The sequence below is a fragment of the Elgaria multicarinata genome, chromosome 12, assembly GCF_023053635.1.
Source record: "Elgaria multicarinata webbii isolate HBS135686 ecotype San Diego chromosome 12, rElgMul1.1.pri, whole genome shotgun sequence".
Classification (NCBI taxonomy): domain Eukaryota; kingdom Metazoa; phylum Chordata; class Lepidosauria; order Squamata; family Anguidae; genus Elgaria; species Elgaria multicarinata.
Genome location: NC_086182.1, coordinates 7912323 through 7926144, shown reverse-complemented (window position 1 = coordinate 7926144; position 13822 = coordinate 7912323). Strand labels below are relative to the sequence as shown.

Below are 13822 nucleotides of genomic sequence, written 5' to 3'. Positions count from 1 at the left end.
AGCTATGTCAAGAGCCACGGGCACTACCTCAATGTCCCGGCTTCGTGCCACTTCTGTAAAGTTTTCGTGCTGCTCGAGCGTCTTGTCCACCTTGTCGTCGGTCATGCAGTAGCAGCGCAGGCGTCCCTCCCGCCCATCGTTCATTTTGGCAAACACCACGAACTTGGCCATGTAGGGCACCGCCGCCAGCTCCTTGTACAGCAGGGTGGCAAAATGAACCGCTTCAGCTGTGCGAGGGCAATCCGCTAGCCAGAATCTGGGCAGCAGGAAAGAGCATTGTCAGGTTGGGCTAAGCAAAAGGTGAGGAGGCATCCAGCCCCTGAGAGTTTTTTATCCCAAGAATGCAGCGGCACTTGCATTGGGTTCTTTCTATCAGACTGATACCCCACCCAAGTAGCTCAGGGCAATCCTGTAAGGCAGCCTTCCCCACGTTGGCTGGGGGTTATGGTAGTCACAGTCTGACACATTTGAAAGGTGCCAGGTTGGGGGAAGGCTGCTGTGAAGTACGTTGAGAAACTACTACTTGGCCCAAGCCCACCCTGTGAATTTCAGGGCTGAGGAGGGATTTGGACTCAGGTCTTCTCAGTTCTGGTCTGACACTACTTGCTAATACATCTCACTAGGGGGGAGGGAGTTTATGCATTAAACCCACGAGCAAGAGGGCCATGGGGCCACGTGAACCAGCCCTGCCCAAAATCACTACCAATGGGCCTGCCAACCTCCCCCCACCTCCGTGCTTGGCCCTGCGTGTGTACCCATGTACATGGGTTGAACCCCTCCATTCCAGGAGGAATCCTGACTGGGGTGTGGCTGATGGATTCAGGGCAGGGCTAGCCTGCATGGCCCCATAAACGCGCGATGGGGTCGGTCTGAATCCCGCTGTCGGCTTCTAAGTAGACCTTCGCCACCCCCCTGTTCCTAATGTTGAGGCGATCGTGACATTAAGGTTCTAGGTCTGGTCTCGTTGTTGAGGAGAGCCAAGGACACCGATTCATGGGTGATGAAGTGGGAGAAAGAGTCAGCTGGGGGCGAAGCGGATAGAGCTGGAAAGCATCAGCGTGGGCATTCGGAATTAAGGGGCGAATAGGACTGAGGCTGCTGTGTCTCCAGTCCTGGCTACGTTCTCATTTATACGCCAACACCAACACCATCAAAATTCCTGCACAGCCCCTTGTACATTTGAAAATAAGCCTCCAAGGCGCTTTCCCCCAAAGGGGAGCCCAGGCTGTCCCAAACTTTCCACCAGGCTGGGGAGGCGGAGTGTGGAATTATATATTGGCCGCTTCAGAATGCTGTTGGGTGACATTCGATCTTACTGACCACTTGAACCACTTGTACTAATTTTGTTCCCGCCTCGATCCAAAGGGAGAGGCGGGTAAGAAATAAATAAATTATTATTCTTATTATGGGGGGGGGGCTCCTCGATGCATTTATATGGCTTCAAGTGCCAAAGGGCTCTTATTTTTTATTTATTTCTGTTGTTGTGCTTATATCCCACCTTTTCTCCTCTTGCAAGGAAGCCACAGCGGCTTACATGGTCCTCCTCCTCCTCCTCCTCCTCCTCCTCCTCCTCCTCCTCCTCCTCTCCATTTTATCCTCACCACAACCCTGTGAGGTAGGTCGGGCTGAGAAGCAGTGTCTGGCCCAAAGTCACCCAGGGAGCTTCCATGGCCAAATGGGGACTAGAACCCAGGTCTCCCAAGTCCTGGCCTGACACTCTTAACCACGGTCTCTCTCAGACTGATGGATGTCAAGCTTTCTGCTGGCTGTTTGTGGGGTGTGTGTGAGTGTGTCTAAAGGCTCTTTTGGAGCAATCTGACTCCCTTGGTTCAATGCAGCCTTCCCCAAACAGGCAGCCTCCAGACGTGTCGGACTCCAACTCCCAAGGCCCCCCTGGCTGGGTTTGTTGTGAGCCGTAGTCCAACACATCTGGAGGACCCCAGGATGGGGAGGGTCGGTTTAGCGCATGTCGAGGGCCATTCAGCTCCGCCATTCCCCCTGCCCACTTGACAGGGCTCTTTGAGTGCCCTGGAGGTGCCACGCAGCCAAACTCCCCCAAACTGTCCCTTGAGCTCACCTGGCAGATACGTTGGTGGTGAAGTTTGCACACTCATTGGCATAGACTAGTTTTGTGGTCCCAGTGATGTCCTCCCATTGGGCTGGGGCTGTTCCTCCTGAATGAAAACACAAGCGACTTTTTGGAGCAGTCAGGCCAGTCTGGAAGCGCCCTCGCTGCATTCAGTCCCCCCCCCCAACAAAAAAACCTTTGAGGGGGTGGGAAATGGTTCTGCAAGCATTTCCCTCACTCTGGCTTTAGAATGTTGCTCTCTAATGATGTCATCGAAGTAAATGAAGAGCGAGGGCAGAGTGAAGAGTTGAGTGAGGGCAGAGTGAATCTATGGTGTGAATCCAGAGCGAGGGCAATCCTTCTTGCTCTTACTCTAGGAGGGGGATCGAGGGGGGACAATGGAAGAAGTTAGTGGACAAGAGATCATCCAGGAGCACTGGTGGTAAGTTCACTCCCTTTGGTGGCCTTCCCCACAAGTCCCTAAAATGACTATCCCAACTTTGCACCCTGCAAACAGGTGTCACAAAATGGATCCAGATGCTTGTCGACTCAGCCCCAGACAACACCAGACATTCCCTCTCACCTATGACACTGCAGAGCAGCCGCAGGCTGGTGGTGTCACCCTCCCCGCTGTCCCGGGGGTTCTCCCTCCACGAGGGGGGCAGGGGGATGCGTAGCCCAATGGGCCGGTGGAATTTCCTGCGGCGAGGCTCCACCGTCACGATGGGGCTGAACGTCGCCTGGTTCCCCAGCAGTTTCGTCACCAGCTCGTCCGGCACTGGCTGTGCCTGCAGGGGGAACATCAAAAGGGTCAAAAGGGTCTTGAGAGACGTCACTAGGTGTCAGATCAATGTAGAGAGAAACGGTCTATGTGGCAACGGAGCCCGGCAGGCCTCGGAGAGGTGGGCTTCAGGACTGGAGCATGAGGCCATGAGGCCGTCCAGGTGCACTGCTGCCATGGACTCCATCGGAGACACCTCTACAGCCAGGCCTGTGAATAGCTGCCACGTCCACAAGACGACTGCACAAGGGGCGAATCCCGTACGCAGCACAGTATTCAGCATGCCAACGGCCCAATGGAATAATAGGTTAGTTATGCATCTGCATTGAATGTCTGATTTGTCTTACTTAAAAAGCAGTTCTGGGCCCTCTAATCAAGACAGGAATTGTACTGTACATGGGTGTTATTGTTTTTATTAATTACTAGCAAAAAAGCCCATCATACAACAGGTGTAGAGGAGCAGTCTGGTGAGGAGGTTAGTGGGTTTTGGCCCTTCTGCTAGGCCGGAAGCTCCTGGCAGTTCTCTTTCTCAGAACTTGGAACTTCCCTAGAAGGCCGCAGTTCCAAGGAACGTCCCTAGATGGCGCCAGAGGGCAAAACTATTTCTCGGAACTTGGAACTTCCCTAGAAGGCCACAGTTCCGAGGAACATCGTTAGATGGCGCCAGAGGGCAAAACTATTTCTCGGAACTTGGAACTTCCATAGAAGGCCACAGTTCCGAGGAACGTCCCTAGATGGCGCCAGAGGGCAAAACTATTTCTCGGAACTTGGAACTTCCCTAGAAGGCCACAGTTCCGAGGAACGTCCCTAGACGGCGCCAGAGGGCAAAACTATTTCTCGGAACTTGGAACTTCCCTAGAAGGCCGGTTCCGAGGAACATCGTTAGATGGCGCCAGAGGGCAAAACTATTTCTCGGAACTTGGAACTTCCATAGAAGGCCACAGTTCCGAGGAACGTCCCTAGATGGCGCCAGAGGGCAAAACTATTTCTCGGAACTTGGAACTTCCCTAGAAGGCCACAGTTCCGAGGAACGTCCCTAGACGGCGCCAGAGACTGCTCTTGGAGCAGTCTGGGCTTTTATATAGATAGATTACATTTATGTCCTGCCTTTTCTTCTACAAGGAACCTGTAAGCCACCTTGGATTCCTCCTCTCCATTTTATCCTCAAAACAACCCTGAGTGGTAGATTAAGCTGAGAGCCAGTTGTTGGCCAAAAATCATCTAGCAGGCTTCATAGTTGAGTTGGGACTAGGACCTGGATATGCTGACACTCTCACCACTACGCCACCCTGGTTAATCCTCCCCTGTTCTGGTTCCAATGAAAATCACCTTTCCTTTCCCAGTGTTGCTCTTTGCCCCAGGAAAGAAGCTTCTCTCCTAGGGCTAATAGCACTTTATGGGAGGAATTTTCACCAGAATCATTTCCCCCCAATTTTTTTTATTGTGATATTAACAAATCAGAACCAAAAAAAAATTGTGATAAAGCAAAGCAAAGAAACATTACATATATAGGAATATCATCATTTTTTCCATGAAATATAACGCTCATTTTTAAAAAAGGGGGGAGGGGAGAATTATAAATAATTATTATAAATAATTATTTATTATTTAATAATTTAATAAATTATTAAATTATTAATAATTTAATTAAACAATTAAATTATTTGTTTCAAGAAAAGCAGACTAAATACCCATGTATTTACCCACTTGCAAGTTGCACCTATATAACACCTGTTCAAACGTTGACAGCGTTAAGTCCTCAGTCCATTGCATTATGGGAGGTGAGCATTTGTCCTTCCAACATGATAGTATAGGTCTTTTAGCTGTCATAAGGACTCTGAAGATCCATCTGCGCTGACCATGTGTTAATTTCCAAAAAGCCAGTAGGTAGTTTAGGAAGACATGCACATCATTCCATATTAAAGATTGCTTCAATAGAAAGTTTATCCTTATTATAACCTCCTCCCAAAAGGGAGTAACTACTGGGCATTGCCAAAACATATGAGTTAAAGAAGCATTAGGTGCATTGCATCTTCAACAGTTATGCAAGTTAGACAGACCCTTATTGAAAAGGGGTTGTGGAGTCCAATAAACCCGAAACTTTTTTTTTTTTTGGCTGAATAAGACATAGGCTAAGATCCGTAGAAGCTTCATCACCATCAGGTGTGGGGAAAAAGTTAACCCTCTTGCTGACTGTGCCCCCTTCTCCTACAGTTGCTATTTAAATAAGAAAAAACAGATGGATATTTAATGTATTAGCCTAGTTTATACACCATGGCAAACCAGGCCTTTTTAAAACTCTGGGTTACTGTGAATAAGCCAGCTTGCTAGTTCGTGCAGTTCGATCACATCCGCTTGGCTACTCCTGCTAGCTAAATTGCTTAGTGTGATGTCCAGAACCGGAACTCTTTCCCCGGTCAAGCCAGAGTAGGAGTCGAGGGTTTATTCCAACCCACCCTGCTACAGAGATACCACCATCCCGGTACCTGCAGAGCTAGCTTGACCTTCTTGGTGACCGCTGTTTCCGGAAATGTGGCCTGGACCAGAGGCACCAATGTGCTCTGTAGAGAGCCCCCCTCTGGGCCAATGAGCTCGCAGTCCTGGCACACGCGGGACATGACCACGAAGTAGAGGGGGAAATCTGTGGTGATGATGCGGCAAATCCTCTTCTTTTCCAGTTCTTCCAGGCTCTCCAGCTCTGCAAAAGTTGGCAAAAGCATCGTAGGAGCACGAGGGCAAGCACATCCCCAAACTGTGCATCATGGGAGAACGGCGAGTGTGTGCCACAATAAATAAATACAAGTTGCTGTTATTGTTACTGGCTACTTGAATCAATGGCCTGCTGGATACACGGCAGCTCCATTTTCACACTCCTTATACTTTGAGAGCGGCACACTTTGGAAAAAAAATTCTTTTCCTTATAAAAGCAAGAGCCGTCAGTGAGCAGATAGATAAAACCATACTAAGAAATGAACGAGGAGGTAGACAACTTTAAAAAGACATAGGGATAGGAGCTAACAATGTCATAGGAAAATCCAGGGAGCGTAAAACAGATGTCAGCAAATTGGCCATTGGGCACCCCTCCCCGAAGGTGTGAGGCATGCCTTCAGGCAGCAACAGCCAAACATTTCATGCGATCCATGATGCCAAAGCAAGGGGGACCAGGGGAGGGGAGGGCGGAGGTTGCCAGTTTTGCCCTGTGGGGCGAAGGCTCTTTGGGTGCCTTTGTGCCAAACCATCTCCAGGCTTCCTCCCACCTTTGGAGCAGGGGAGGGGGCTGGGAGGGGGCTGCACGGCTGCTCGGATGATCCCCACCTCTACTGCTCATCCTGCTCGCCAGGGAGGCGGTGCCAAACTCGACAGGGTGAGCGTCGTGCCAACCGCATTTGTCGACGCCTGCCTATTTTTGGCGTTGCGACTCAAGAGGAGAGTCTCCCCAGCTACCCAATCCATCAATCCAAAGTTTACTGTACTAGCCAAAGGCCATGACAAATACATCAAAAGAAAGCATCCATACATATATACAAATACCTCGAAAATACACAGATAACTTGAAATTTACCATAACTAAAACTCCGCTTTCACTCAGCAGTTTGAATCTCCATGGCAGTTTATGGCCATTTTGCCTAGTTCTCTCTTCCCTAATGCACAGGGGGGTCCCTGCTGGAGGAGGCGGGCCTTTAGATAACCCGGTCTGAAACCGTTTAGGGCTTTCGAGGCAAGAACCACCAATGTGAACTGGTCTCGGGAATGGATCGGTACCAGCAAAGCAGTAGCAGCAGGGGGGGTCACTTTATGGCGGTCCTTGGACTTCTGCCCTCCCTGGTCTCTTCTCCCCCTTACCTTCGTCCATCCCGTTGAGGACTTGGTCCAAATAGCTCTCTCCGTAGCGGCTGCGGTGCTCCTTCCACACGGACCCATTCTCACTGCGCAGGACCACCAGCTCCCGGTCGCCACGCCCGTGCGAGGCAAAGTGAGGGATCTCCACGATGACGGGGCTGCGGGAGAGGCAAGGGGATTTCAGCAGCTGTCCTTTGTATATATGGGGATCCTGGTGAAATTCCCTCTTCATTACAGCAGTTAAAGGTGCAGGAGCTATACTAGAGTGACCAGATTTAAAAAAGGGCAGGGCACATTATAACTGTTGTGATGAAGAGGGAATTTCACCAGGTTCCCCATATATACAAATGACACCTGCAGAAATTTCCTTTTCAATTCAACTGTTAAAGATACAGGAGCCTAGTCCTCCTTTCCATATGGTCACCCTACCATTACCGTTTGGGTGTCGTTTTGATACAGCAGTCCTAAGAGTCGGGATCATCCAGCTCCCAATTCCGCCCCACCCCAGTCCCACCCCAGTCCCACAAAGACACAGTTGGTGGGTGATCCTTTCCCAGCCAAACATTGCCCACTCAGGGTGCCAGGCACCCACCACACCCCCAGCAGTGTCCAGGGAAGCGGGACGCTCGCTCCGACCACTCCCGCCAGGGCCCCGGACTTCACCTGAGGAACTGCGCTCCGGCGGGGCCCAGCGCGATAATCCTGCTGGCCAGCCCTTCTTCCTCTGCCAGAGGGGGCGGCGCCGGCAGCTTCTGGGGCTTGACCAGGCGGCAGGTGATGCGTGTGGGCGCTGCGCACGTCCTGGGGGGGATGATGACGCGAAGGCCGTTGTGCCTGCTGCCCCGCATAGACCCACCACGGGCATCCACCATGAAACTCACTAGGAATCTGGAGGGAGGGAAGGAGAGAGTGACTTGCCAAATGCATAGATCACGCTTGGGCTTCCGACAGTTTCCAGCCCACCGCCCTGGAGGTCGAGGAGACTGGCAGCGCACACACCGCCTTTCCCTCACAGGAAGGGTAGGTCACTGCTCCTCAGCAGAGGAGTCTCAACCCTCCAAGTGGGTGACAACTTGTCCTAGGAATGGGGGTGTGGGTGTCACACCAGCATCCCAACCATCCTTTGGAAAAAGAAGGGAAATTGAGAGGGCGAGCACCCACCCCCCAGTCCTTCAAGCAGTCTGTACTGGGCCAGTAGGGTGACCATATGAAAAGAAGGACTGGGCTCCTGTATCTTTAACAGTTGTATAGAGAAGGGAATTTCAGCAGGTGTCCTTTGTATGCATGCAGCACCTGGTGAAATTCCCTCTTCATCACAACAGATAAAGCCGCAGGAGCCCTGCAGGCTTGACCAGATACAAAAGAGGGCTGGGCTCCTGCAGCTTTAACTATTGTGATGAAAAGGGAATTTCACCAGGTTCCCCAAATGACACCTGCTGAAATTCCCTTTTCTATGCAACTGTTAAAGATACAGGAGCCCTGTCCTCCTTTTCTTATGGTCACCCTAGTATGGGGGGAGATGAGAGGGAGAACCATGGTTCAGTCCTGCTGAAAGACCTAATTCCCCCCTTCCTTCCCCATTCTTCTTTCCTTGAGTTTCCCGTCTTCTTAGATTATAGGCCTGAGGGCAGGGGCTTTCTTGTTTTACTGATCATATGCGTGCCATTTTGGCCAAGGGGTGGGATAAAAACACGTACGTGCCTAATGAGCAGAGGCAGGCGTAGGCAACCTGGCATTCTCCAGATGTTTTGGACCACAACTCCCATCAGGCCCAGCCTCAGTTGTAGTTCGAAACATCCAGAGGTTGCCAGCTGGCCTACCCCTGCCCAGAGGCCACTGACCCGTTCTGCTTATGGCAGGGGCACATGGCACATGGCACAATGCTTTACTGGGAGGGAGGGCAGGTGGGTGGGTGGGAAACTCACCCGGTGTGGACAGGGCTGGCCACCGGGCTGATGTTGTCCGAGGTCTCCGTGGCAGGGCTGCTTGGGATGAGGGACTCCTCGTCAAATTCCTTGGAAGGCTAAGCGGGGCAGAACCAGAGCGCCTGTTAAACCCCACCAACCCATGCAGAAATGCAGGCCTGCCCATCCCACCAACCCTCCCACACGGCTACGCCAACCTTCCCAGGCTGCTGCAGCCAACCTTCCACCAGTCCCCTTCATGACGGCCTCAGAGCCCCCTGACTTAACCCACTCCGCCTCCTACCAAAGCCCTGAAGTCAGTGCTCGTTTCCTAAAGGGAGGGGCGCTGCTGGACTCAAGCGGCATCCTCTTCCCAATGGGAGAAGGCACGAGGCAGCTGCACTGCATGCGGGTCTTTTCCAACGGGAGAAGCCCCACGTGCCACGAAGCTGGTTCCTGGTGCACACGCCGGTTGGAACATCCACCCGGCACACCTGCCAGGAACCAACTGAGTCTGTCCGACTCATGGGATTATGTCAGGCGGTGTGGTCCTGCTCCTTTGATTTCATTCAGCCTGGGGGAGATGGGGTTGGATTGGGGGGGGGGGGTCATCCACCCCCCCCACCTGATTTTAGTTGCCCAACCCTGCCCTAGAACATTTCCTGAGAACATGCTTCAACTCATAGAGTTGCAGTGGACCAGTGAGCAAAGGAACCCCAGAAAGAAGAAAACCCCAGCTCTGCTGCACGGGCAGAAGACAGAGCACCTGCCCATTTATCGCCAACGTGTGTGTGTGCCACCCTTCCGTTAAAGATCCTCCCAGCGCAATCAACAATGTTACAGTGAGCCTGTTCAGACAACACGCTATGCCACCGTTAGGCTGCTAATGCTTTTGCAGCAAGAGGTTAGTGAGTGTGTTTAAACTGCGTTTATGTAGCCACCAGGGTTAGGAATGGTTCACACGACACGCTAAGCCATAATGTTTAGCTCAAAATGCTGAATCATCACGGTTCAGTGTGTTGTCTGAACAGGGCCAATAAGAGATAATATGAGAACAGAAAAGAGTCAAAACAGCAGCGACAATAAACACTCAGTAAACTAAGGGGAAATATAGAAGAAGGGGAAATTAAGGAGAAGGAGTAGCAATTAAGACCAGCTAATTGACTTATGGAAGGGGCCTGGGACAAAGAAACAGATCTTTGCCTGATGCTGAAAAAAGAACAAACTAGGCACAAGGCAAGCTTCTCTGGGAACAGCACTTATAGAATCCTAGAATTGTAGAGTTGGAAGGGGCCTAAAAGGCCATCGAGTCCAACCCCCTGCTCAATGCAGGAATCCACCCTAAAGCATCCCTGACAGGTGGCTGTCCAGCTGCCTCTTGAAGGCCTCTAGTGTGGGAGAGCCCACAACCTCCCTAGGTAACTAGTTCCATTGTCGTACTGCTCTAACAGTCAGGAAGTTTTTCCTGATGTCCAGCTGGAATCTGGCTTCCTGTAACTTGAGCCCGTCATTCCATGTCCTGCACTCTGGGAGGATCGAGAAGAGATCCTGGCCCTCCTCTGTGTGACAACCTTTCAAGCATTTGAAGAGGGCTCTCATGTCTCCCCTCAGCCTTCTCTTCTCCAGGCTAAACTTGCCCAGTTCTTTCAGTCTCTCCTCAAAGGCCTTTGTTTCCTGACCCCTGCTCATCCTCGTTGCCGTCCTCTGAACCCCCTCTAGCTTGTCTGCATCCTTCTTGAAGTGTGGTGCCCAGAACTGGACGTAATACTCAAGATGAACAGATGGAAACCAGTACCTCACGCGATTTGGAAGCTATGTTCCACAACCAAGGAAATCCTATCTTGGGTCCCCACCAGCCCGACTTTGAACGAAGGTGGAGGGATCCAGAGGATGGCCTCAGTTGATAACGGCAGTGGTCAAGCCGGCCTATGCAGGTCACTGTGGGTCTTCCACATGCCTCAGCCCCGCCAACCCCACTGGGCCAGACACCCACCTGCTCCGGCTCCTCAGGTCTGATCAGCACTGTCTCGGGCGTGACGCAAGGGATCCGTGGGATAGCTGGCGACTCCTCCCTTCTGAGGAGCAAAATACAAGGAACAGGCAAGATTCAGTCAAGCAACAATTCCCCAGCATGCCCAGCGAGTTGCTTTCCCAGCAAGGCGAAACAGGGGACCTTCCGGGAAGGAAGGCGGCTACGAAGCTGGAGGCGGATCGCTCGCCAACACGGGTGCGCAAGGTATGGATGAGGAACAAGGGCCATAAATGGAGCATGGGCCACAATCAGCTAGGAAGGCACTTGAGCACCTCCTGATTGGTGACAGAATTGATAAACCGCTCCACATCGAGAGATGTCGGAACAGTGTAAATAAATTAAAAACACAAAACAGCCCCCGCCCCCAAAAGCAACAAAAGCAGAAACACCAATAAAACAAATGTCTGGAATTTAGTCACGAGTCAAGAAATGCTTGTCTGAAAAGCAAAGTCTTCAGCCATGTTTCAACCAAAAACATGCCTGATCTCAGTTGGGGGACATCCCATAGGGTGGCACACTAAAGGCTCTACGCCTTCTGGTTTCATAGAATCATAGAATAGCAGAGTTGGAAGGGGCCTACAAGGCCATCGAGTCCAACCCCCTGCTCAATGCAGGAATCCACCCTAAAGCATCCCTGACAGGTGGTTGTCCAGCTGCCTCTTGAAGGCCTCGAGTGTGGGAGAGCCCACAACCTCCCTAGGTAACTGATTCCACCGTCGCACTGCTCTAACAGTCAGGAAGTTTTTCCTGATGTCTGGAGCCTGTTTCCATGTGGGTTCTCCAGGAGTGCCTCTTAGGAGGACCTCAGTAATCGGGCAGCATGATAAGGGAGAAGGTGTGTCGTCAAGTATCCTGGTTGGAAGTTGTCCAGGGCTTTATAGACTAGTACCAGAACCTTAGATCTGGCCCAATAGCAGAGACTTCTACAGAAGTGTTCTTGTGCTGAACTGGAAGGGGCATCTGACAACAGCTAGACAGCCTCATTCTGCAGGAGCTGCTCTTGTTCACATCAATGGGATGTCCCCACATATCGTAATCCATGTTAATTCACCACAATGATGGAATTTCTGCTGTATTTTCTGATTGAGGCACCCAAATGTGGTCTGTTGACACCCATCCCCAGGAACTGATCTGCAGCACCAACACATATCCTTGCCCCCCCCCCCATCACTCCACTGCCCCATGCGGCACGTCTTACGTGTGATCCAGTTTGGGGACAAATTCCACGATTTCTCGCTCATCTTCCTGATATTGAAAATCCTGCTTTTGGGTCTTGGGCCCGGGCAGCTCCTCTCCTGAAAGAAACACAGGGCTGAAAAAGCACAGGACAGTCGGGGAGCTTGGGCCCGGGGCCAAGAGAAACTGGCTGACAGAAGCACCAGCCAAGCGGAGCAGCACAGCAGATCGAGCCGACTGGGTTATGGAGGAGCGTCAGCCCTTCTGCCGCCTCAAATCCAGCTCCATGGTCTACTGCAGTGACAGAGGTGGGTTCGGGGCTGATTCCCTATGTTATCTTAGAATCACAGAATGGAATAGTAGAGTTGGGAGGGGCCTATAAGGCCATCGGGTCCAACCCCCTGCTCCACGCAGAGCACAGGCGCTGTTGCATTCTGCTTGGCTGGATCCCAGGTTACTCCAGTGCTGTCCGAGGCCTGCAGTGACACTTGACTGATGGGTCACATGGGCTGCACCTCTGGTCATTATCACAGGCCCAAGATGATGGGCAATGCTGACATGAGTGGTACTCCCATGATCCCATCCCTCAAACACGGTTAGGAATGGTACGGGATCCAACCGCACCAACTACTACACCACTCTGGTAATATAGCCAAGAGGGCCTTAGCAGGGCAGGTGATGGATTTCCAGAGAGCTGAAAGCAGCTGGAGAAAGATTTTGCTTCCCATGATGCACCCACGTGTTATCCGGCTGTCACCTCTGGTCAAACAGGTTTTGCAGTTTGGGGTTAAAACTACAATAACATATCAAGCCTGTTTGACCAGAGGCAAAAGTGAGGTGGGCGCCCACACCACGAGTAGCGAGCCCTTTTTCAAACCATATTGACCTCTCTGAAAATCCATCATCCAGCTCCTAGTGACTTAGTGGCTATTAGTGGCCAGTGAGGTCTTTCAAAACTAAGGTGGCTTTAAGGCCACGCTAGGTTCCTGGTAAGGAGGCCCAATGCCTGGGCAGTAGGAGCCATTAAGTGCTGGCCCAGCACAGGGAAGGAGGGACTGTTTGCCCCAGGTGGCCCAAGAGCAAATGGCACCCCCAGTTGCTGGAAGGAAAGGGTTTTTTTTAGGGGGGAGGATGGCTCAGGTCCTTGAAGGAGTTGAGAAAGGGAGGGGGTGGCACATGTTAAAAAAGGGGGAACTGGGAGGGGCAGCAGGGGGTTCAGGGGGTTCAGGAGCAAAGGCGAGAAGCAAGGGTAAGTCAGGGAGCAAAAGGAGACTGATCCTTTCCAAGAGAGGGGGGTACAAACCCAGACTTCTGCCTAGTACAGCCACATAAATGATGTCCTTCAGGGCTTTCTCACTTGGAGATTGTGGACTGGTGCGCAGCAGGGCCTAGCAGCAATAGGGCCATGGCCGTTCATGCAACCTCCCTCCCCCGACCCCCCCTCCCACCATCTGCATGGCCACAGACGCAATGGAGAGGGGAAGCCGAGTGTGGCATGGGATGGAGGCATGTGTGGCCCGGTAGGTCCCACGTGAGGTGGAATGGGGTTGGGCGGGTGAGCCAAGCCCACAGCGACAACATACAGTCCATACCCAGGAGAGTTACGTGAGCCGTGCCTGGAAAGCAAGAAAAAAGAAAAGCCGGTTTGAACTATAGGCTCGGGACGTTGGGCGCCACGGCGTAGCTCAATGCCTAGGCCCAGGTACCACTGCCCCTGAGATCAAAGCCAGATGGGGTGATGTGTAGAGACAGGCTTTGCCAGGCTGCCTCCCAAAGTGGGTGGTTGCTTGGCAGGGATGGGCAAACAGGGCATGTTCAAGCTCGTTGAGGCTCTCTGAATTCCTCTACGAAACTCTGTTTGCCTCATTCGTGTTCCTGAATGCGAGCACCCTTCTTTGATTATTCGATCAGGGAAAACACGTATTTTCAACGAGGGAAAATTCACATTTTTAAAAGCATGCATTTTCCCCAATTGAAAAAAAAAAGTCTTTTTTTAAAAGATAAAAAAAATGCAGTTTTGG

The 13822-nt window shown here is 51.8% G+C and overlaps 1 protein-coding gene across 4 annotated transcripts in view; it reads right to left on the bottom strand.

The window, feature by feature from the left end:
* LOC134407234 (secreted frizzled-related protein 1) overlaps positions 1-13822 on the bottom strand; it is a 520297-nt gene that overhangs the window by 333068 nt on the left and 173407 nt on the right. For 3 of the 4 annotated variants that reach the window (XM_063138881.1, XM_063138883.1, XM_063138884.1), the window contains 10 exons: positions 13394-13417; positions 11824-11920; positions 10587-10668; positions 8615-8712; positions 7353-7577; positions 6693-6847; positions 5336-5547; positions 2652-2856; positions 2078-2174; positions 28-256 (listed from right to left, as the gene is read on the bottom strand). In XM_063138881.1, coding sequence (XP_062994951.1) covers positions 28-256; positions 2078-2174; positions 2652-2856; positions 5336-5547; positions 6693-6847; positions 7353-7577; positions 8615-8712; positions 10587-10668; positions 11824-11920; positions 13394-13417 — 1424 coding nt within the window. The remainder of the gene's footprint in view (positions 1-27; positions 257-2077; positions 2175-2651; positions 2857-5335; positions 5548-6692; positions 6848-7352; positions 7578-8614; positions 8713-10586; positions 10669-11823; positions 11921-13393; positions 13418-13822) is intronic. The other variant, XM_063138882.1, reaches the window with a different exon arrangement.